Source organism: Myxocyprinus asiaticus, chromosome 6, assembly GCF_019703515.2.
Source record: "Myxocyprinus asiaticus isolate MX2 ecotype Aquarium Trade chromosome 6, UBuf_Myxa_2, whole genome shotgun sequence".
Taxonomy (NCBI): domain Eukaryota; kingdom Metazoa; phylum Chordata; class Actinopteri; order Cypriniformes; family Catostomidae; genus Myxocyprinus; species Myxocyprinus asiaticus.
Genome location: NC_059349.1, coordinates 2977828 through 3000430, shown reverse-complemented (window position 1 = coordinate 3000430; position 22603 = coordinate 2977828). Strand labels below are relative to the sequence as shown.

At 38.3% G+C, this 22603-nt stretch overlaps 1 protein-coding gene across 6 annotated transcripts in view; it reads right to left on the bottom strand.

Annotated features, from left to right (window-relative positions):
- The window catches only part of LOC127442946 (gastrula zinc finger protein XlCGF7.1-like), an 898889-nt gene extending 878722 nt beyond the window's left edge, over window positions 1-20167 (bottom strand). For 3 of the 6 annotated variants that reach the window (XR_007897557.1, XR_007897558.1, XR_007897556.1), the window contains exons 1-2: window positions 20111-20167; window positions 19531-19773 (exon numbers count right to left, since the gene is read on the bottom strand). Coding sequence is in view for 2 of the 6 variants with exons in the window: in XM_051701365.1 (XP_051557325.1) it covers window positions 11804-12801; window positions 19531-19615 (1083 nt within the window). In the remaining 4 variants the exon portion in view is untranslated. Of the gene's footprint in view, window positions 1-6935; window positions 12802-19530; window positions 19774-20063 lie in introns of those variants that run through there. The other 3 variants (XR_007897555.1, XM_051701365.1, XM_051701366.1) reach the window with 3 other exon arrangements.
- Between the last annotated feature and the right edge of the window lie 2436 nt (window positions 20168-22603).

The following is a 22603-nucleotide window of genomic DNA, read 5'->3' as shown; positions in this document are numbered from 1 at the left end:
TGATTTCACTCCACTGGCTGCCAGTAGCTGCCCTCATCAAATTCAAGGTTTTGACTCTGGCTTTCAGGACAGCCAATGGAACCTCACCCTTACTTCAATTCACTCCTCCAGGTCTATGTCCCAACTCGCTCTCTGTGGTCAGTGAACAAGTGGTGCCTGGTGGTCCCGTGACAAAGAGGCACAAAGTCCATTTCACAATCATTGACTCTCTCTGTACCTCTGTGATGGATTGAGCTTCCAACCTTCACACAATCTGCTGAAACCATCTCAGCATTCAAAAACCAGATGAAAACACATCTGTTTCGTGAGCACTTAACCAATCCACACTAAATGCACTTACTGTTCAACACTAAAAAAAATTCCTTGTCTGTCTCTTTCTTCTGCGTTAGCATCTTTACTACTCCAGCCACTGTGAGAACTTGGCAGTGCGATACTGAAGATATTGTTTAGATTACATTTTTTTATTGATTCATATATTAACAAATAAAAGCAAAAACATTTACAAACAGAATCAATATTTAATTGATTTTACTACTAATCTATCACTACCCCCCCCCCCCCCACAATCCCCAACCCCACCCACAAGAACACCCCAGTGTTCCCACATGATTATAGACACACACAAAAAAATATAAAAATAAATAAATAAATAAAATAAAATATAATAATCACACATAACATCTACACCTCTCTCTCCACTGTCCATCCCCGATGGACAGTGGAGAGAAATATTTATCTGGTATAAATAATGCCAGATATTTGCCCCACTTCCCACAAACAAGTCCAAATTATCCAATCCTCTAGATACCCCTTCTTCAAAAGCTGCCACCCTCCCCATCTCCGCACACCACTCCGGAAATGATGGCGCTCCGTCCGACTTCCAACCCCTTAAAATAACTTGTTTGCCAATCATAACACTTGTCAGAACCCAATGTTTTATAAATTTGTCCCCCAAATTTATGACCGCCCATTGCCCAAAATACAAAGGCTGGGGCAAAGTAAAACTTGAGTGCCCAAAATGTCACACAAATAACGCTGAACCCTTAACCAGAAATCTTGAATTGTAACACACCCCCAAAAGACATGAGTCTTTTGATTGGAAACTTCTTGAGAACTTCTGATTGGCATCGCCAGCAGGTGGGTGTGTCTTTAAGACCAAGCCTATATATAATCTAGAGGGGGTCCAATAAAATCTATGTAAAATCTTAAATTGCATAAGGCGAACCCTTGCATCTCTAGATGCAGACTTGACCTTCCTCCAATACCAAGTTCAAATCTTTCTCCCATAATCTCTTGATAGAAGTTTGTAAGGGGGTTTAGTGGAAAGGAGGAGGCGAGAACCGGCTTGACAACTTAAATAATAATTTAATGAACAACTTAAACACACAACCAAAAACACACAGCACAGCTGTCGTCCCCAGCCGCCTTTATCCCTCGCGCGCCCCATCAGGCTGATTGGGGACTGGGTGTGTCTCATTCCAGCCCGGCCCCGCCCTCCTCGGCTCTACAAAGTTAAAGCTCCATCCCCCAGACCCTGAGTTAGCAGGGAGTAATACCCTGATGCCTCATGACCTTTTCCAAAAGCAGCAATCACCTCTCCCAAAGCACCTGCCGCCTTAGGGGAGTGTGTGTGCTACTCCCAAAAACAGTACAGAGCATGTGGCACAGCTGTAAATACCTATAAAACTGAGATCTGGTAATCCTAAAATGATGACCCAAATTCTCAAAAGATCTCAACACTTCACTCTCATACAGGTCGCCGAGTGTAGTAACCCCCCTCACAATCCACTCTGACCAACAGAAAAGGGACTTGTTAGATCATGCGTGATCTAACACCTGAAGGACAATTGCGATGAGGGTGCTATTTTGCTACTATTGCTTTTGACAACTGTGGGAACATGCATGAATGCTGCACTTCTGCTCTGTGTCAGTCTCAGCTGTATCTTTGATGTGTGGGGTTTTGGAAAGAGGGGGCATAGCTAAATCAATGTCTCAGTCTCGTAAAAGTTAGAAAGGCTAAAATTCTTTAGTCTTGAGCTGTCAAAGACGCTGCAGTATTTTCAAGTAATGTTTGATATTATCTCCACAATGTTGTAGTGTGAGCGATGTAGCGACAACAGCAAACAAGTAATCTTTTCCCTCCTAAATTATATACACTTCTTTTTTTTATAGGAGGAGATAAAAGTGGGTGGAGTCACCAGATATAGAAAAACACCACATTTTTCAAAAAACAGGACAAATATTCTACACATTTCATTCCACATTTTATAAAAAAAAAAATGTAATATACCTTAAAAACATTAATTGGTGCAAACATATGTACAACAATTTTTAGACAGGTGTAACCCAAGGAAATCAAAACAAAACAAAAAATGGTTTTATGTCATAATCCTGGTTCAAGCCTTTTGGAGTCAATGTTTGTAAAGAATAAATACAAGTTTCTCTCTTAAGTAGTAGGTTATTTGTGTCTCCTCTCCTTGGGATTCTATCTTGTTCAATCCCTTTGTACCTTAGCGAAGTCACAGGGTGTTTTGCTTCTTTAAAATGAACAGCTGTGTTCATCCTGGTTCCAAATACAACCCCTATTTTCTGAAATCCTTATTTTCAAAGATCTCTGTGTCTTGCCAACATAGGCAAGACCACAGGGACATTTCATCAGGTAAATCAAATGTTTTGTTGAGCATGTGATTATAATTCCCAGAAATTGGATGGGTATAGGTTACATTTCTGAGTAAAATTACAGTGAGCACACAATCCACAACGATATTTTCCATCAGGTACATGATCTAAAAAAAGTTTTTTTATAAAGTGGACTCAAATCAGAGTGTACTAACATTTTTCTCAAATTAGGAGGTCGTTTATATACAATTTTGGGAAATTCTCTAAATTCATCTTGAAGTATTGGATCTAAACTCACAAAGTGTCAGTGTTTTGTTTTTGTTTTTTACAAGTTTTTCAAATTCTTTTCCAAGGGCCGAGTACTGGATATAACATATAGGACCAGAATTAAAAGATACTTTTTCTTTTTCAATAAACACTCATCCTGTGTCTTCTGCGAATACGTCTCACTAGCTGTACTGATCCATTCATCAGAGTATCCTCTTTGTTTAAACCTACAGTATATTGTAAAACACCAGCTTGTTTTTCTCAGTCAGATTGTTCAGTACATATTCTCCTAATATGGCTGAATTTACTTATTGGTAAGCTTTTTTCAGTGGTACTAGTTGAAAGGATTCTCCATGCAAAAAATAAAAATGTTTTGTTTCTTTAATGTAGAGGTCAGTAATCAATGTTTTTCCTTGTCTTTTTATTAAAATGTCCAAAAAACTGACCTGCTGTGAATCATAACAGATAGTGAATTTCTAATGTTCATTAGGCATTAAGATATGTATGGAACTTTAGTTAATTTTCAACTGAACCCTCAAAGATCAGAAAAATGTCATCAACATACCACTTACAATGTTTGACACACTCATTGTATGGGTTATCTGAATTATATACATGTTCTTTTTCAAAACAAGCCACATATAGTGAACTGAAATTAGGGGACATCTTGCTGTCCATAGCAGTTCCTTTACACTGTCTTACACCTTACCTTTTCAAACATGAAAACATTCTTTTTTTAAACCATTTAAGCCTATTTTCGAATAGACTGGTTACTGGGTCTTGTATCTGGTGGTCTAGTATCCAAAAAAAATTTTTTATTGCTTCGAGACCTGCCTGATGGTCAACATTAGTAAAGAGGTTCTGAATATCCATTGTCACAAGATGTATATTTTTCCCCAAATCACTGACAGTTTTTAAAACGTTGATCATGTCCACTGAATCTCGTACATCCGATGGAAGGGAGGTTGCAAACTGTTTAAATTTTTTTTATCAAAATCAACAAAACCAGAAATATTCTCAATAGGTGAACCAATAGCAGATCCTATAGGTCTACTCGGGGGACTTTCCAAACTCTTATGAATTTCTCTTCATTTTCTCTTATGAAATTCAGGGTGTACAGTAGGGCTGCAACTAACGATTATTTTGATAATTGATTAGTCTTCGATTATTTCTTTGATTAATCAGATACAAATCGAAATTTAATTTCCTTTATTTTATTAAAACATGATTTAAAAAACAAAACATGAATGATAAAGAACATACAGATTTGGTTCAATTTACAGTACTGAATTTATGATTCTATACTCTCACACAACTTTGAACAAAGCATGAATTATGAAAAGTTAAGTTTGAATTTATTGTTGTTATTACTATTACTTTCAGGACATATACAAAACCTCTCCTTTCCTTTACTTCTAAAATTAACAAGAAATACTGTTCATTGTTCATATGATGACACATTGGGGATGGAGTGGGACAAACAATCAGACCAACAGAAGGCAATGGTGACACCAGAATAAAAATATTAATAATTCTGCCCAGCTGAAAAATACATAAATATGTTAGATACATATGCTTGAACAGTCACTGATTACATACATTTTAAGAATTTTAAATTAATATTGTAAGTTTTAAAATAGTATTGTCACTGATGACATGTTTCTGAACTATTCTTTTCAAAAATATGTGGATGTTAATCCAGTAACATGTTAGTCATGGTATAAATTTACTGGTGAAATCAGACATTACATATGGCATTATAAGGATAATCAAGGCATAGATTTGGCTTGAATATTGGGGGGGTTGCAGCATGAAGCATTTACATGTTTCCATTGATCAAGGTATAAATATTGGTGGGGTTGTACTTGCTTGTTTTGATTATTGGAGGTTTACCTATTCAGCATTATATACACAGTTTAATACAGTACAATAATCTGTAAATGCAGTGGATTCACTCTCACGCTGAAAAGTCTCATCTCAGTGTTCATTATATTACATGCACTCACATGAGGAGGAGAAATCGTCTAAAACACTTAAAACCACCACACCTTGACCTATGAGACATCAGTGTGATATCCATGAGCTGCACACATGATTACACTGGAACTGAAATCATGGTATGAAGTTGTACGGATGCCCAACAAGCCACGTGATAAGATGCGTGGATTGACTCTCTCAGACGCAGAGGAAACTGAGATTCGTCCTCCGCCACCCGGATTGAGACGAGTCACTACGCCACCACGAGGACTTAGAGCGCATTGGGAATTGGGCATTCCAACTTGGTGAGAAAAGGGGAAAAAAAACTGAAATATCACATTGACATAAGTATTCAAACCCTTAACTCAGTACTTAGTTGAGGCACCTTTGGCAGCGATTACAGCATCAAGTCTATTTGGGTATGATGCGACAAGCTCTGCACACCTGGATTTGGAGATTTTCTGCCATTCTTCTCTGCAGATCCTCTCAAGCTCTGTCAGGTTGGATGGGGACCGTCAGTGGACAGCCATTTTCAGGTCTCTCCAGAGATGTTCAATTGGGTTCAAGTCCGGGCTCTGGCTGGGCCACTCAAGGACATTCACAGAGTTATACCTACGCAACTCTTGCATTGTCTTGCTGTGCTCAGGGTCATTTTCCTGTTGGAAGGTGAACCTTTGGCCCAGTCTGAGGTCCTGAGTGCTCTGGACTGGGTTTTCATTAAGAATATCTCTGTATTTTGCTGTGTTCAGCTTTCCTTCAACCCTGACAGGTCCCCCAGTCCCTGCAGCTGAAAAACACCCCCCCCCCCCCGGCATGATGCTACCACCACCACGCTTCACCATTGGGAAGGTATTATGCAGGTGATGAGTGGTGCTTGGCTTGGCTTGGAATTGAGGACAAACAGTTCAATCTTCATTTCATCAGACCAGAGAATCTTGTTTCTCACAGTCTGAGTGTCCTTCAGGTGCTTTTTTGCTAATTCCAAGTGGGCTTTCATGTATCTTGCACTGAGGAGAGGCTTCTGTCTGGCCACTCTGCCATAAAGCCCAGATTGGTGGAGTGTTGCAGTGATGGTTGTCCTTCTGCAAGTTTCTCCCATCTCCACACATGATCTCTGGAGCTCAACTAGAGTGATCATCGGGTTCTTGGTCACCTCTCTTACCAAGGCCCTTCTCCCCCGATTGCTCAGTTTGGCCGGGCGGCCAGCTAGGAAGAGTCCTGGTTTTTCCAAACATCTTCCATTAAAGAATTATGGAGGCCACTGTGCTCTTGGGAAGCTTCAATGCAGCCGAAAAAATTTTTTGTAGCCTTCCCCAGATCTGTGCCTCGACACAATTCTATCTCTGAGCTCTGCAGGCAGTTCCTTTGACCTCATGGTTTGGTTTTTGCTCTAATATACATTTTCAGCTGTGAGACCTTATATAGACAGGTGTGTGCCTTTCCAAATCATGCCCAATCAATTAAATTTTCCACAGGTCAAAGTGTAGAAACATCTCAAAGATGATCCAGAGAAATGGAATGCACCTGAGCTAAATTTCAAGTGTCATAGCAAAGGGTCTTTATACTTATGTCAATGTGATATTTTAGTTTTTTCTTTTTAATAAATTTGCTAAGTTACCAAAAATGTGGGTTTTGCTTTGTTATTATGTGGTATGGAGTGTAGATTGATGTGGGAAAAAAAATCATTTAAAGCATTTAAGCATAAGGCTGCAACATAAAATGTGAAAATCATGAAGGGGTCTGAAAACTTTCTGAATGCACTGTTTATTACTGGCATTATTGGATGCGATACCCACATGAACTCATGTTCTTTTATTGTCAAGTAATTGTTTTAGTTTTGAATCAAAATTATCTTTGAATTCATTTGTGGGGTTACTCTTAAGCTTTTCATAATATGTGGTATCTGAGAGTTGTCTTTGGATTTAATTAAAAATCTTCATGATTGAGAATAAACACTGGCACATTGTGAGTTCAGATCCAATACTTCAAGATGAATTTAGAGAATTCCCCAAAATTGTATATAAACGACCTCCTAATTTGAGACCAATGTTAGTACACTCTGATTTGAGTCCACTTTATCAAAAAAAAAAAAAAAAAAAACTTTTTTAGATCATGTATGGAAATACATGTGCTCAGTGTAATTTTTCTCAGAAATGTAACACCTATACCCATCCAATTTCTGGGAAAACAATGAAAATTAAGGGAATAATCACATGCTCAACAAAATATTTGATTTATTTGATCAAATGTCCCTGTGGTCTTGCCCATGTTGGCAAGACACAGAGATCTCTGAAAATAAGGATTTCAGAACATAGGGGTTGTATTCGGAACCAGGATGAACGCAGCCCAGTACCTGTACATTTTAACCTGCTGATGTGGGGGTGGGGTAGTTTGAGCATGATCTGTGCTGTGATGTCACAGTAGAGTTGCATTGTGAGATATAGAGCTGCCTGAAGTGTACATCTGTGCAGGCTCGCTCCCATGGTCAAAATCAAGGGGTTTAGGGTCTATCAGCAGAAACTTCCCTTGCCAACTTAGCGAAGTGGAATGGACTTCCAAAATGGCGCCGGGATTCCCCCAAGGGGAAGAAGTTAGCGAGTGGATGTTTAAAGTGAAGTGCAAAGCAGCCCCGGTCAGACTTTTTTAAAGACCCTCCAGTGGAAATGACGTGTTGTCACGCTAAAACAAGCAGATATTACAGCTATTCCTATTTTCCTAAATTGTGTAAAGTTTTGCCAATACATTTTAAATAATACCAAGCTATAGAAAGTTAGATTTTATTTTTTTCTAATTGTTTATTATGTTTCCAGGAGTGTTTGTTATTCATGTTTTTTGAGATGTTAAAGAAATTATATAAGAAATTAGCATAAATAATTCAATGTCATGGCCAACATTATCCAATCACTGCCAACCATGTTAAAATAACATTTTGCATGAAAAATTCTGAATCCATGTACTGATTACCATTGTCCAATGTCTGCCAACCACAAACATCATCTGCAGCCTGAAATGGAATTTGGATTAAATGCACTTTAAGAATACACCTATTTGTAGTCTAGTGTGTTTTTTATTAATTACAGCTTGTAGGAAAACAAAATAATAATAAGAAAAATAAAAATTACAAAACAAAATTAAATTAATTATATAGCTTAAGCAGACATGCGGTTTTATCATTTAAAACTAAAGTATACTACAAGTAATAGGCTTAAACAAACCAAATAAAACTTGTCTTTTATATACTATTAAATTAAAAATGGTCAAATACAAGCTATTTTTACGGTGTAAAAATGACAACATGCATCAAATGGTTGCTGATATACATAAATGAATATGGCCAAAACGGTAAGCGCTAGCAATTAACTGTATTTAGAAAAATGAATAAAACCTGTCATTCACTACAGAAACCGTACTCTCCTCCGCCATTTTCTTTCTTTTTAAAAACATTTTCTCCCAATTTGGAATGCCCAATTCCCACTACTTAGCAGGTCCTCGTGGTGGCACGGTTACTCACCTCAATCCAGGTGGCGGAGGACAAGTCTCAGTTGCCTCCGCTTCCGAGACCTTCAATCCGCGGATCTTATCATGTGGCTCGTTGTGCATGACACCGCGGAGACTCCGCATGTGGAGGCTCATGCTATTCTCTGTGATCTACGCACAACTTACCATGTGCCCCATTGAGAGCGAGAACCACTAATCGCGACCACGAGGAGGTTACTCTGAGACTCTACCCCTCCCTAGCAACCGGGCCAATTTGGTTGCTAAGGAGACCTGGCTGGAGCCACTCAGCACACCCTGGATTCAAACTCGTGACTCCAGAGGTGGTAGTCAGCATCAATACTCACTGAGCTACCCAGGGCCCCCTTCTCCTCAGCCATTTTTAAAGTTTTGGACACCTCCCATCTCGGAAATTCGGGTATCAAAATGATTTTGACGATTTTGAGTCATAATTACGACTTGAGGGGTCATTCATGAGCAACTTCCGAGTGTGAAACTTGTATTTACGATAATTCTGATAGCATGTGAAGGCAGTATACTTCTCAATAGCACACTCATGATAACCATTTTATAACGTAATTTTCTGTATAGAGCGCAACAGTAACTCTGCTGGTGTAAAAGCACAAGCGCTGTCTGCAGCGAAAGTTGTCGTGATGCACTGCTTTGGCGTGCAGTGTACAATAGGCATTCGGAAAACTTCTTACAGGCTACTAAACACCTTCCTACTGCCACAGGTCCACATTATCAGTAGGTGTGACATGGAGCTCCATCTACCTTGAAGCCAGCTCCTAATTCCCATTAACGGCATTCAGTCTGTCTGTCAACATGAACACACCGGTGTTTAGTTATTTGCGAGCTGGTGAAAATGTACCTACATCTGTACGAAATTCAAAGCGGCAAATTTTGTAGGGATTTTTTTTTTTTTTTCACACGTCACTTGTGGGTCTCCTCCGGCTTACCCAAAATCATTCCAGCAAAGCTACGTTACCACCAGAAGGCTGCGGTCTGCAAATGAGTCGTACCAATACAAAGAGGCACAAAATCACTTTTCTGGACTTTCGGCTTCACTGTATTTAGCTGAAACGACCTTCCAAACTCTATCCGTGATGCAGACTCCCTCACTGCTAAAGACACATCTTTTTCATGAGCACTTGACCATACACTCAAAAATATATATATATATATATTATTGTTGCACTCTAATCTCTGTATTCGATGCAGCACTTTTCATGCTACTGTCTCCTTAGGATGAATCACGTATGTTGTATCCTTCCGCATTTTTTCGCTTTGGATAAAAAGCGTCTGCTAAATGAATAAATGTAACTGTACAGTAATAGACAGACAGCAAGAGTGCTTGAGTGGGATGGTACACTGCATTACATACAGTTGTGCTCAAAATTTTGCATACCCTGGCAGAAATTGTGAAATTTTGGCATTGATTTTGAAAATATGACTGATCATTAAGGATAGTGATCATATGAAGCCATTTATTGTCACATAGTTGTTTGGCTCCTTTTTAAATCATAATGATAACAGAAATCACCCAAATGGCCCTGATCAAAAGTTTACATACCCTTAAATGTTTGGCCTTGTTACAGACACACAAGGTGACACACACTAATTTAAATGGCAATTAAAGGTTAATTTCCCAAAGCTGTGGCTTTTTAAATTGCAATTAGTGTCTGTGTATAAATAGTCAATGAGTTTGTTAGCTCTCACATGGATGCACTGAGCAGGCTAGATACTGAGCCATGGGGAGCAGAAAAGAACTGTCAAAAGACCTGCGTAACAAGGTAATGGTACTTTATAAAGATGGAAAAGGATATAAAAAGATATCCAAAGCCTTGAAAATGCCAGTCAGTACTGTTCAATCACTTATTAAGAAGTGGAAAATTCTGGGATCTCTTGATACCAAGCCAAGGTCAGGCAGACCGAGAAAGATTTCAGCCACAACTACCAGAAGAATTGTTCGGGATACAAAGAACTGAGAAGTATTTCTCAGGAGAAATACAGACTGCTCTGGAAAAGACGGTGTGGTTGTTTCAAGGAGCACAATACGACGATACTTGAACAAAACTGAGCTGCATGGTCGAGTAGCCAGAAAGAAGCCAATGCCACAAAAAAGCCAGGTTACAATATGCCTAACAACACCCTGACACCTCACAGCTTCTGGCACTCCAAAATAGAGCTTTATGGTCACAACAATAAGCGCTATGTTTGGAGAGGGGTCAACAAGTATTGTGCTCCTTGAAACAACCACACCGTCCGGTCTGAATCCAGAATGAAGGCTTTGGGTTTTGTATTCTTCATGCACAGCAAAATTACATTCACTATAGAAATTTTCACTTTTTATTTACAGGCCTGGAAATAAAAATGTAGAAATTTCCTGATATTCACAGGTTTTACATGATACAACCCTGGATACAATGAATATAAATTATTTTCAACCATGCCCTGGAATAACTCAAATCAATTTCCTTTATATTATTTACTGTATACAGACAAAAATCTGACCACTGGGTTATTGAATTCTTGATTCTGATTTGTTGACCGATGCTCTAAGGTGTGCAGTTATTTTTCAGTAAACGCACAGCTATGAAGTAGTTTCAGTTCTTAACCGCATAACAGTAAATTATTTGAAAAAGCCGTACAGGCTACCACAGCAAAATAACCGAAAACACTGGCTAAGTAAATTGTACAAGAATGACAAACAATTTCTATAATATCTCAAATTAATATCTGTGGCAAACCTGAAAATGTTATTATAATGTAATTATAAAAAATAAAAAAAACCTAAAAGATGTCTTTAGTTGTGTTAACCATTGTATTATCGGAATAACTGACTCCGGCCCATTGAAATAATGAAAAATTATGCACACACCGAGGTGGTAATGCGGTCACGACACAAAGCAGAGGCTGCATTACTGATGGATGACAGACCTCAGATAACGTTCCTGTATACAGTTAATTGAAAGTTGTTGATTTCATTACCGTCTTGTTGCGACTGAAACATTGATTCGCAGATTACATGAGAGATTGTCATTTCACACAGTGGCACTGTGTCTTTCAACATCCCATTTGATGTTCATTCATGTTTTGATGATCAGAGATGCTATATGCAGCGCTCCCGTTTGAACTGACAGCAGCACGATTTGACAACACTAAAGAGCAAAAAAAAAAAAAAACATTAAATTTCATGATAATATTTACATCAGTTGGAAGCTGAAACTCTAAAAAATAAAAACATTTAAAAAAATAAAAACAAATCACTTTTTTTTTTTTTTCATAAACTGCCTGGTTACTGGTTAAGCCTCTAACACCACAAAATAATTTTCATTGTAATGCAAGCAAATTTATTTCATTCTTACTGTTTCCTTTAAAGCACTGGACCTGAAGATGAACTTTGTGACTTAAAACTCTTCCCACATGAAGGCTAGTGGTATGGCTACTCTCCAGTATGCACTTTCTCGTGTGCTTTCAGGGCTTCTAAATGAGTGAAAATCTTTCCACAGTATAAACACATATTTTCTCGAATATGGACTCTTTGGTGCATCTTTAAGTTGCCGGCTCCTGTAAAGGCATCGCCACACTCATGGCACACATGAGCTTTCACACTGGTATGAATTTTCTGGTGCTCTTTAAAACGGTCCACGCACAAAAAACTTTTTCCGCAAAGGGAACACAAATGAGGTTTCTTGTTTGCATGAATTTTCAGGTGTGTCTTCAGGTCTGTTTCAAAAATAAAACTTTTATCGCACTGATCACAGTTTAAAGACTTTGCTCCAGTGTGCTGAGAGTTAAGATGATATTGAAGATTATTTAAATATGCGAATCCCTGTCCACATTGAGGACATTTGAAAGGTCTCCATCCAGCGTGAATTCTCCTGTGCTCATTAAGCTTTTCTTTATCTTTGAATTTCATTCCACACTGGAGGCAGGTGAAAGGCTTCTCTTCAGTGTGAATCCTTGCATGACTGTTAAGATAATCTTTACGTGTGAAAGTCTTTCCACAGTGGCATATGTAAGGCTTCACACCAGTGTGCATTCTTATATGTACCTTAAGGTTGTTTTTCTGTTTGAAACTCCTTCCACACTGAGGACATGTGTAAGGCTTCTCTCCAGAGTGATTTCTTATGTGGATATTTAGACTTGATTTTTGTCTGAAACTCTTTCCACACTGAGAACAAGTGAAAGGATTCTCTCCAGTGTGTATTCTTATGTGTCCCTTTAAGGTTATTTTACGTGTGAAACTCTTTCCACAATGAGGGCAGGTTAAAGAATCTGTGGCTTCTGTGCTTTGTGTTGTTTGTTGTGAGGAATTATTTTCAGTCTGTGAGCAACTAAATGATTTCTCTCCAGTTACAAAATCATGAGGCTTCTGATAGTGACGATTCTCCTCCACTTCATTCAGTTCTTGACTTTCTTCTTTCACTTCCATCAGGCCTAAAAGAAACATTATTAAATAGTTAAAAATCAATTTAAGGGCAATAAAAGTAAAATGAAAAGAGAAGTTGTCCAGCAATATGTCAGACAAAGGTCTTGTTTATACATGGGTCCCTCATGGATGTGTCCTTTCAGCAATATTTTCTTTCTGAATTCATGATCTGTAACGCCAATTTTAATATTTTCAAATATGCTGATGATCTGGCAATGCTGGGCCTCCAGCACAAGTAATGACAATGGGAAACACTTGGATCAATATATGAACTCTGCAGATGTTTTGGTGAAATGGTGCAAAGACAGTGCATTGGAGTTGAATATAAAAATAACTCAAGAACTGGTGGTGATCAGCAATAAAAAAACAAAAGCTCATAGTTACTCCAGTAGCAATAAATAACTGTCGATAGTTTCAGATTTACAATTACATATCTGGACAGTAAATTGAGCTTCACTTATAAATCACAAAAAAACAAAAACAGGCAAATTATAAAACATATTACTCACCCCCGTATGACTTATCTGTTTTGTTGCTCTCTAGGAGGCACTATGTGATGCCTATGGCAAAAAAAGTATATCTATCATTTATACCTACTGTAGGGCTGGGCGGTATATATAAGCCCCTTTCACCATTCTGGCAACTGTTCTGGGACTGCAAAATTAGTTCATTCACACTGCAAGAGCTTTCCCGTAATCTGTGCTCGCATTCATATGCATCCCGGGACAATCGTAAAGACCAAAGTGACATCACGATGTGACGTCTAATAAATGTGTGAACAAACAGTTGGCCTGTCGTAAGGTTGCAAATGCTGTGGCGAGTTAGGCACCTTAAAAGCTATATTGAGTCATTTTAAAACTGGTGTATCTGGTTGTGTTTCTTATGTAAGGTGGTCTTTAACCTACCTACTGTACTTTCACTACAGATTTGTATCTTCGCAAATTCTGTGGAATGATGTTCAAGGAGGTAGTAGGGGAGAGTTTGTGTAATACAATTGGGGTTCGAGGTATTTTTCTTTTTTAACATTAATTTTACACATGTCTGGTACAAATATGTGGTCTTGTTTTATGAATATTTCCCATCTGCCTGGAAAAAAGGAAAGTGAAATGGTGCAGGGAACATTGTAACATGACCAAATTACAGCGTAAAATCCCCTCTAACAACTGTATCTGTTCTAATTAAAATAAATAGAAGATAAACTAAAATAATGTCAGTAAAAGTAATTTCTTAACTTTGTCATGTATAATATAGCAGTAATTTCGACACATGACAATGAATACACAGCGAAGCCACATCTCTCCCCTACTTCAGGTTTGAAGTGTTCCCTGCATGAGATGGCACTTTTTTTCATCACAATTTACAAATTGGGTAAACATCATTATTATTTGTAAATACCCAAAGTATTCCAACATCACGGATTTCAACCGCACCATATGAGGGGGAAATTAACTTCTGCCATTCGGTGTGCTGCGCTCTGAATTAAAAATTAATTAATTTTATCATGTCAGGTTGGTGAAGCTTTAAATGTAGCTGATTGTTTTAATTTTAACTAATATTTACAATGGAAATGTTAATTTCTTTACTTCTATATAAAAAAAATGTCCAGTCACACAATGCAGTGAATGGAAAAAAAGAATGGCAACGGTTTATGACAGCCGTATGTTTTTTGTTTTTTTTTAAGCGGCGGTATACCGTAAAACGGTATACGGTGTTCCGGACACAAACACTCGCCTTTGCATGATAAATAAGTCAACACTAGAACACACACCCTTCACGGTATCGGCTCTGCTTTTGTTCACACAGATATGTCCCAGGATTGACTGACAATAGTACTAGGGTCTAATCCTGAAATCAAATTTTCTGGCATTCCTGCACTGGCTTGCGTTCACACAGAAGGCTCCCCGGCATTGATCCTGCCAATACCCCGGGATCAGAGCCCAGTGTGAATGAGGTTATATATTGTTGTGACAGTATCGGGTGTCATCAGGTAGAGATTTTGCTATACTATGTTTATCATGGTATATAAATATTAGAGCCTGACTGATACCGATTTTAGGGAGGGAAAATTCACAGATTACCGATATGGTGACCGATATAGTTAATTTTTGAGCTAAAATGAAAACAGACCTTTTCTATGTGGATTTTTCACCAATATGACTATGCAAAGGTACTCAGAAGGCTGCTTAAGTATTTTTATCAAAGAATATTTGACATTATTATACATAGTCAACAAATTCTAGAAATGAACACTGAGAAAATAAAGAATAAATAAAAATACAATAAATAGCTTAAACATCAGTACTGTTTAGTATCAGTCAAATACTGACTATTTTAATACTGGCAGTCAATTAGGGGCAGGCTGTAAAACAAGAAGCAGGTGTAAATGCTAAGTCAAGAGATAAACAGCGGCAGTGGTGTTACACCATACAGTGCATCCGGAAAGTATTCGCAGTGCTTCACTTTTTCCACATTTTGATATGTTACAGCCTTATTCCAAAATGGAATAAATTCATTATTTTCCTCAATTCTACAAACAATACCCCATAATGACAACATGAAAGAAGTTTGTTTGAAATCTTTGCAAATTTATTAAAAAAAGTCATAAGTATTCACAGCCTTTGCTCAATACTTTGTTGAAGCACCTTTGGCACCAATTACAGCCTCAAGTCTTTTTGAGTATGATGCTACAAGCTTGGCACACCTATTTTTGGGCAGTTTCTCCCATTCTTCTTTGCAGGACCTCTCAAGCTCCATCAGACTGGCACAGCCATTTTCAGATCTCTCCAGAGATGTTCAATCGGGTTCAAGTCTGGGCTCTAGCTGGACCACTCAGGGACATTCACAGAGTTGTCCCGGAGCCACTCCTTTGTTATCTGGGCTGTGTGCTTAGGTTCATCTTCCAACAGGACAACAACCCTTCGCCCCAGTCTGAGGTCCAGAGCGCTCTGGAGCAGGTTTTCATCAAGGATGTCTCTGTACATTGCTGCATTCATCTTTCCCTCGATCCTGACTAGTCTCCCAGTTCTTGCCGCTGAAAAACATCCCCACAGCATGATGCTGCCACCACCATGCTTCACTGTAGGGATGGTATTGGCCAGGTGATGAGCGGTGCCTGGTTTCCTCCAGACATGATGCTTGCCATTCAGGCCAAAGAGTTCAATCTTTGTTTCTCATGGTCTGAGAGTCCTTCCAGGTGGGCTGGCATGTGCCTTTTACTGAGGAGTGGCTTCCGTCTGGCCACTCTACCATACAGGCCTGACTGGTGGAGTGCTGCAGAGAGGGTTGTTCTTCTGGAAGGTTCTCCTGTCTCCACAGAGAAACGCTGGAGCTCTGTCAGAGTGACCATCGGGTTCTTGGTCACCTCCCTGACTAAGGCCCTTCTCCCCCGATCGCTCAGTTCGGCCAGGCGGCCAGCTCTAGGAAGACTCCTGGTGGTTCCAAACTTCTTCCATTTATGGATGATGGAGGCCACTGTGCTCATTGGGACCTTCAATGCTGCAGAAATTCTGTACCTTTCCCCAGATCTGTGCCTCGATACAATCCTGTCTCGGAGGTCTACAGACAATTCCTTGGACTTCATGGCTTGGTTTGTGCTCTGACATGCACTGTTAACTGTGGGACCTTATATAGACAGGTGTGTGCCTTTCCAAATCATGTCCAATCAACTGAATTTACCACAGGTGGACTCCAGTCAAGTTGTAGAAACATCTCAAGGATGATCAGTGGAAACAGGATGCACCTGAGCTCAATTTTGAGTGTCATGGCAAAGGCTGTGAATACATGTGATTTTTTTTTTTTTTTTTTTTTTTTTATAAATTTGCAAAGATTTCAAACAAACTTCTTTCACATTGTCATTATGGGGTATTGTTTGTAGAATTGAGGAAAATAATGAATTTAATCCATTTTGGGATAAGGCTGTAACATAACAAAATGTTGAAAAAGTGAAGCGCTGTGAATACTTTCCGGATGCACTGTATTCTGCTATACAAGTTCAGGGGAAACTTTCAACGGTGGAAAACCAGACTTTTAAATATTACATTTTATAAATGCAATGACTAGAATTGTTCAGATGAAGGGGGTACCAAACTGTGAATCCTGAACAAAACAGTTTGGTGAATACATGTTTACACATTAGCTTCCACTCAGCTGACAACAATGAAAGTAGCTATGTGGTTAGCTAATTAGCTATAAGCTCGTTGCCACGGAGAGTAAAAGATGGACTTTATTTACTTTCCAGCATTGTGTCTTACCAACTAGGCAACTGCGAAGCATGAAATCAACATTCACCACACACAATCCACCACCGCACCATTGTCTGCTGAGCTGCAAAAAGATGCTCTGATGTTTACCTTTCAATCTGCTACATTACTGACTGCACTGATAAACTACAGCTGGCTAACAACAAACATGAGTGACATTGTTGTCAAGGACAGGGTTAACGTTATATTAGTTATATAAAATTATGGGGTGATTTTTTTTTTAAATTAACTTTCCAGTATGTATTTCACAAACTAGTTAGCAATTTAATAAGAGATCGCTCAAATCCACATGGTTTAACTCCGCCCTGTCTGCAGAGTCACCGTGCTCTGCTGGACAAACTATGCTATGACACCAATTCTAAAGCATTGTTTTTTGCATTATATGTTCTGAAAAAACGTTTTCATATCGGCGCATATCAGTAAAATATACCGGTCGGGCACTAGAAGGAATTAAGAATAACATGGGAATGCGCTTTAATTGTATTCTGTTTCACCATATTAGGATATTTTTGGGCATTCTGTAGGTGAGAGTCCATGCACGTGTGCATAATTTTACGATTTAGTGGGATGTATTTAGGAGCATTTTTTTGTGCGTACAGACGTTATGTAAATCGTTCTAAGGAACATTTAGGAGTTTGATTTACGTTCACATTTAAGATCATTTTAAGGAAGTCTTTATAAATGAGGCCCCTGGTTATTCAGTAACAGAAAGTTCTCTGCATGTTCACAATCAAGACTGTTTCTCTTCTCATGTAGGACTAATATGTGAGATGTTGCACTAATTAGCCAACCAGCTTATGCACAAGCATAGGAACACACTCTTCAAATAATACGCTATTAGCCTTCATGACCTCTGGGGATAAGAACTTTAATGTGCAACTAAGAAATGCAAATACTGAATAGATTTGCAATCACATTTGAATATTTACTGCATATTTAGTTCCATAAACTTCAGCGAGCTTTTCATCAGCCGGCGTTTACATTAAATGCAATGAAATCAGGATCATGAACATTACTTTTTGTCCATGTCAATGTTTTAGTAATTGGATTTTAAAGTAATGGTTTCTTTGGTCCTTCTCTTTTGTCTGAAAACCAATATTTATAAAATTTTCGCATGGAAACATTAGTTTGCCTAAAGTTCGGTGCATCCTTATTTGGCACTGCTTAAAAAGTTCCAGGGTATAAAAATATGGAATTTGTCAACCAAACAGTACCCAACTGTGATTAAAAATGGAAAAAAGCTTGTGTAGTTAATTGTAACAATGCCTTTGTAAATTCAACTGTAGAATTGAACTAGTAAAAACAGCTGTAACCCCTAGTTACATTAAAGGAATGTATGTTATGTCGTGACAATAATAGTCTCATATTTAATCAAAAGTTATGCATTTGGATTTAAATTTAGACATGAACAAACTATTGTCAAAGTTCATCATTTTAAAATGCATATGAAGTGTCAGTTTTTGCGGTTAACAGAATTGAACTGCAAAAATTATAGTATAAAACCGAAGAATCATAGTTTACTAACATTTTCAAGTCAGTGAGGTGAACAGCAATAACGAACAACAATAAATGCATAAAGAACACAGTAAACAATAGAAAAAAAAGTGTGTGTGATTGTCTCACCCTCATTTCTGAGTGCTTGTATATAGCATTGTGGCTGATTTATTGACTGTATTTGAAAGATTTTAAAAAAAATAATTTTATGACATTTTTATTCGGAAATTTTTGATTGCTAAAAGTTTGGAAGCATTCCTATTAGCCATTGTTTAAAAAATATGCCAAGGCAAAACAGTTCCAAGATACACAAATATGGAATTTGTCACCAGTAACCATCTGTGATTAATAATGAAATAAGCTTGTGAGTCAATTGTTATAATGCCCTTTCTTGTAAATTCAAGTGTAGAACTTGTCTGGTAAAACCATCTGTTGCCCCTAGTTACATTAATGCTACACAAGTAGTACTTAAATGAATAGTTCACCCAAAAATAAAAAGCGATATGATAGGTGTGGTTAAGAAACAGATCAATATTTAAACTTTTGTATTCCTCGTGAATTTCGCCACCTATTGGGCAGGAAGAAGATTTTTTAAGTAAAATAATATTTCTGTTTCTCACACACATATTATATCGGTTCTGAAGACATAGATTTAAGCACTGGAGTCATCACCAGAATTGAACGCTTTGGTGCTGTTTTTAAAGAAAATTGGCAAGTGAGTGGGTGTTGCTTTCATGCTGTCCGAGATGCATCAGGACAGATTAGCATTAGCACCTCAAATGTGATCACATGCGTTTTGACTACCTGCTTATGTAGTTTTTGTGATCTAATCACAGAACATTTCTGACTCACTTTACCCATTTATTGTTGACCACTTGTGATCAGATCACCCGAACGCATCTTAATAGCAGGTGTAAATGGGGTCTGAGATACTCAAATCACACATCAGTAGTAATTAATAAAGGATCAAGAATGGACACCAACCTATTTGTTCCTCAGTATCTTCATTTTTCACTCTGTATGGTTCTGGATAACCCATGTCCTCTCTCTCCTCTTTAATAAAATCCATCTTTACAATAGTATGTCAGAAATTGACACACTTGAAGTTTGTCCTGCACTTCTGGAAACGCTTCTTCAATTCAAAGATGACAGGAATATTCACAGTTTTTACTGGTGAATTGTGTTGTGAGTGGATTCACAATCACTGTGTGGTAGCGGAGTCCAGACCTGTCGAAATTAAAAATAAATGTCAGAATTTAGCCTAAAAATTTCTGTATTAACACCTTTAAGCTTTTCTGCTTGACCCCTGACATGAACCCCACCCGTCTGTTACACAACATATTTAAAATATAAGAAGAAAATGTGTACATGTCACTCTATTTGCGTAACCAGACCTCTTCTAAACCGGAAAGTAAAAGCAAATTGTATAGAAGGGCTTTACACAAACACAAAAATATTTAAGAAAGACCAACTATAAGCACTTCAAAACCAGCGCAAAGTGATTTCAGTTACATTACCGTGTTGTTGGAACACACTTCTGAACGTTTTGTATCGTTTTATTCACCTGATATGCTGAAGACAATCCTGCAACACCAATGGAAGATACACGAGTCGCTTTATGACGTCACAACAACACAATGGTTCAGAGAGTCAAAATAAAAGTCCTTTTACGCTACCTATTTCTTAAATCACAAAGTGAATATTGAATAATAAAACAATGTGCACAATAATAGAGAGGGATTTAGGAGAGAGAAACTATTAAATGTTTTATATATTTTCTAGTATTAAAATATAATATCTAGTATTAAATATGTTGATGACAGAGAACAGTGGTGGACAAAGTTTTTGATTCAGGGGCCAAATCAGGCTGTAAAGGGACAGTTCACCCCAAAATGGAAATTAATCCCTTTCCCACTGGCAGTACTAAAGCTTGTTTCAGGTACTTTCCCCCAGGACTAGTACTTCTTGTCGCTTTCACACCTAAGGAACGTTCCTCTGAGCCGTTTTGGGGGGATTTTTAGCTCCTACTCTGGAGTAGGTACTTTGGGGGTGTATAGCGACTGTGGGAGGTGCTGCAGCCTGTGATTGGTCTAAAACCTACTATGCACAAAGCATTTAGAAAGGAGAGGAGTCCACAGCCACCATTAGTAAACAACTAGCTGCTAGCCTGCTACTCATAGGATTTTACAATAGAGAAATAAAATAAAACCAACAAAGTATCCAAAGTGAATCACCCGTTTCACATATGTGTGTGTGTGTGTGTCTTCATCGGGAGACACGCTATGAGTTTTCATCACATCTGTACTGTTTGTACTGTGACAATACAGAACATAAAGTGATTTCTGGATTACTACATCAAATGTTTCCTGGGATGAAGGATATAAATAATCAGATGTATCGAGAGTAGGTAATTGAACTCTTATACACTAAACCTTCATGAAATCTAGTTTACATGTGGGAAGTATAGGTCCCTCATTGCATCAAGACGTATATTTTAAGTCAGTGAGTGAGTATTTCAGTACAGTAATTTCATAAAGAGTCATAAAAGCCTTTATTGTAAAAGATTGTGTTGATATATAGATTTATAGTGCTTTCAACATGTTGTCCACTAAATTCAGCACATGCTGCGTGGTAGTCTGACCACTCGTCTCATCTCTCAGTCCGGCTGCAGCAGCACACAGCTCGCATGCACAGTTCCTGAAGACACAGACTGCATCCGAAAACGGGAAAATACTACCTTCAGGGAACTGTATAAGGAGGTAGGATGAAAAGTTGCTTTTTAAACTGTTCAGAGACCAGTTTCCTTTAGAGTCCATTCATCCAAAAACACTGTCATTTAAACAATTAACTGATTAGGCAGCTGCCTACGTTTTCGGATGCAGCCAAATCTAGTGTAAAACAGCCCTAACAAAAGTATAACTCCGATCCTGGCGTTGATAATTTTGGTGTTGTTGATATTGAATGGCGCGTTCCACCCAAGTCAGAAGAAAAATGGTCAATATTTGATGATATCACCACAGTGGTAACTATGTGAATGCAAACGCAACAGGGGAAAAGTCTCCTCAGGTGTTCTGTTCCTCGTATTGTTTCTCATCTAGAAAGTTACTAAAGGAAAAGTACAGGACTGTAGGTGAGAAAGGGCCTATTCTCTCATTTACCCACCCTCATGCCATCCCAGATGTGCATGACTTTCTTTCTTCTGCAGAACACAAATTAAGATTTTTAGAAGAATATTTCAGCTCTGTAGGTCCTTACAATGCAAGTGAATGGTGACCAGAACTTTGAGTCACCAAAAAGCACAAAGGCAGCATAAAAATAATCCATAAGACTCCAGTGGTGAAAACTATATCTTCTGAAACGATATGAAAAGTGTGGGTGAGAAACAGATCAGTCCTTTTTTTACTATAAATCTCCACTTTCACTTTCACATCCTTTCTTTTGTTTATGGTGATTCACATTCTTCATGCATATTGCCACCTACTGATCAGGGCTAGTCAAAGGTGGAGATTTATATTGAAAAAGGACTTAATGTATCTGTTTCTCACCCACACTGATCATATAGCTTCTGAAGACAATGACTTTTTGAATGAGAAACTTCATCCACACTGGAAAAAAAAATCATGCATTAAAGACATGTTTTAGGAAAGTTGGTTTTAAATGTATACATCTGCTCAGCACACACAGATTTTTTTTGGAAAATAAATATATTTTAAACTGCACAGAAATGTAATTGAAAGCTGTTCCTGTCACGGTCTCAGTGAGTCTGCTGGTTTTTTCCTGTTTGTCATTACATGTTCTCTCTGTTTGGCTCAGGTGTCACTGGCTCACGCAGTCAGCGTTGCCATGGAAGCCTTGATTGTTTCCATGGTAATGCTGATCATTCCAGCTAGCTGCGGGCGAGCAGCACCTGATCGCCATTAGTTCCCTGGCTATATCTACCTCACTCTGTTTTGTGTTCGTCGCTCAATTGTTTGTTTGAGTCCTGTTGCTTACCACTCTCTCCTTCTGCCCTAGTATCATGTTCAATTTATTGGTTACCAGTCTGCGCTGTGTGCGC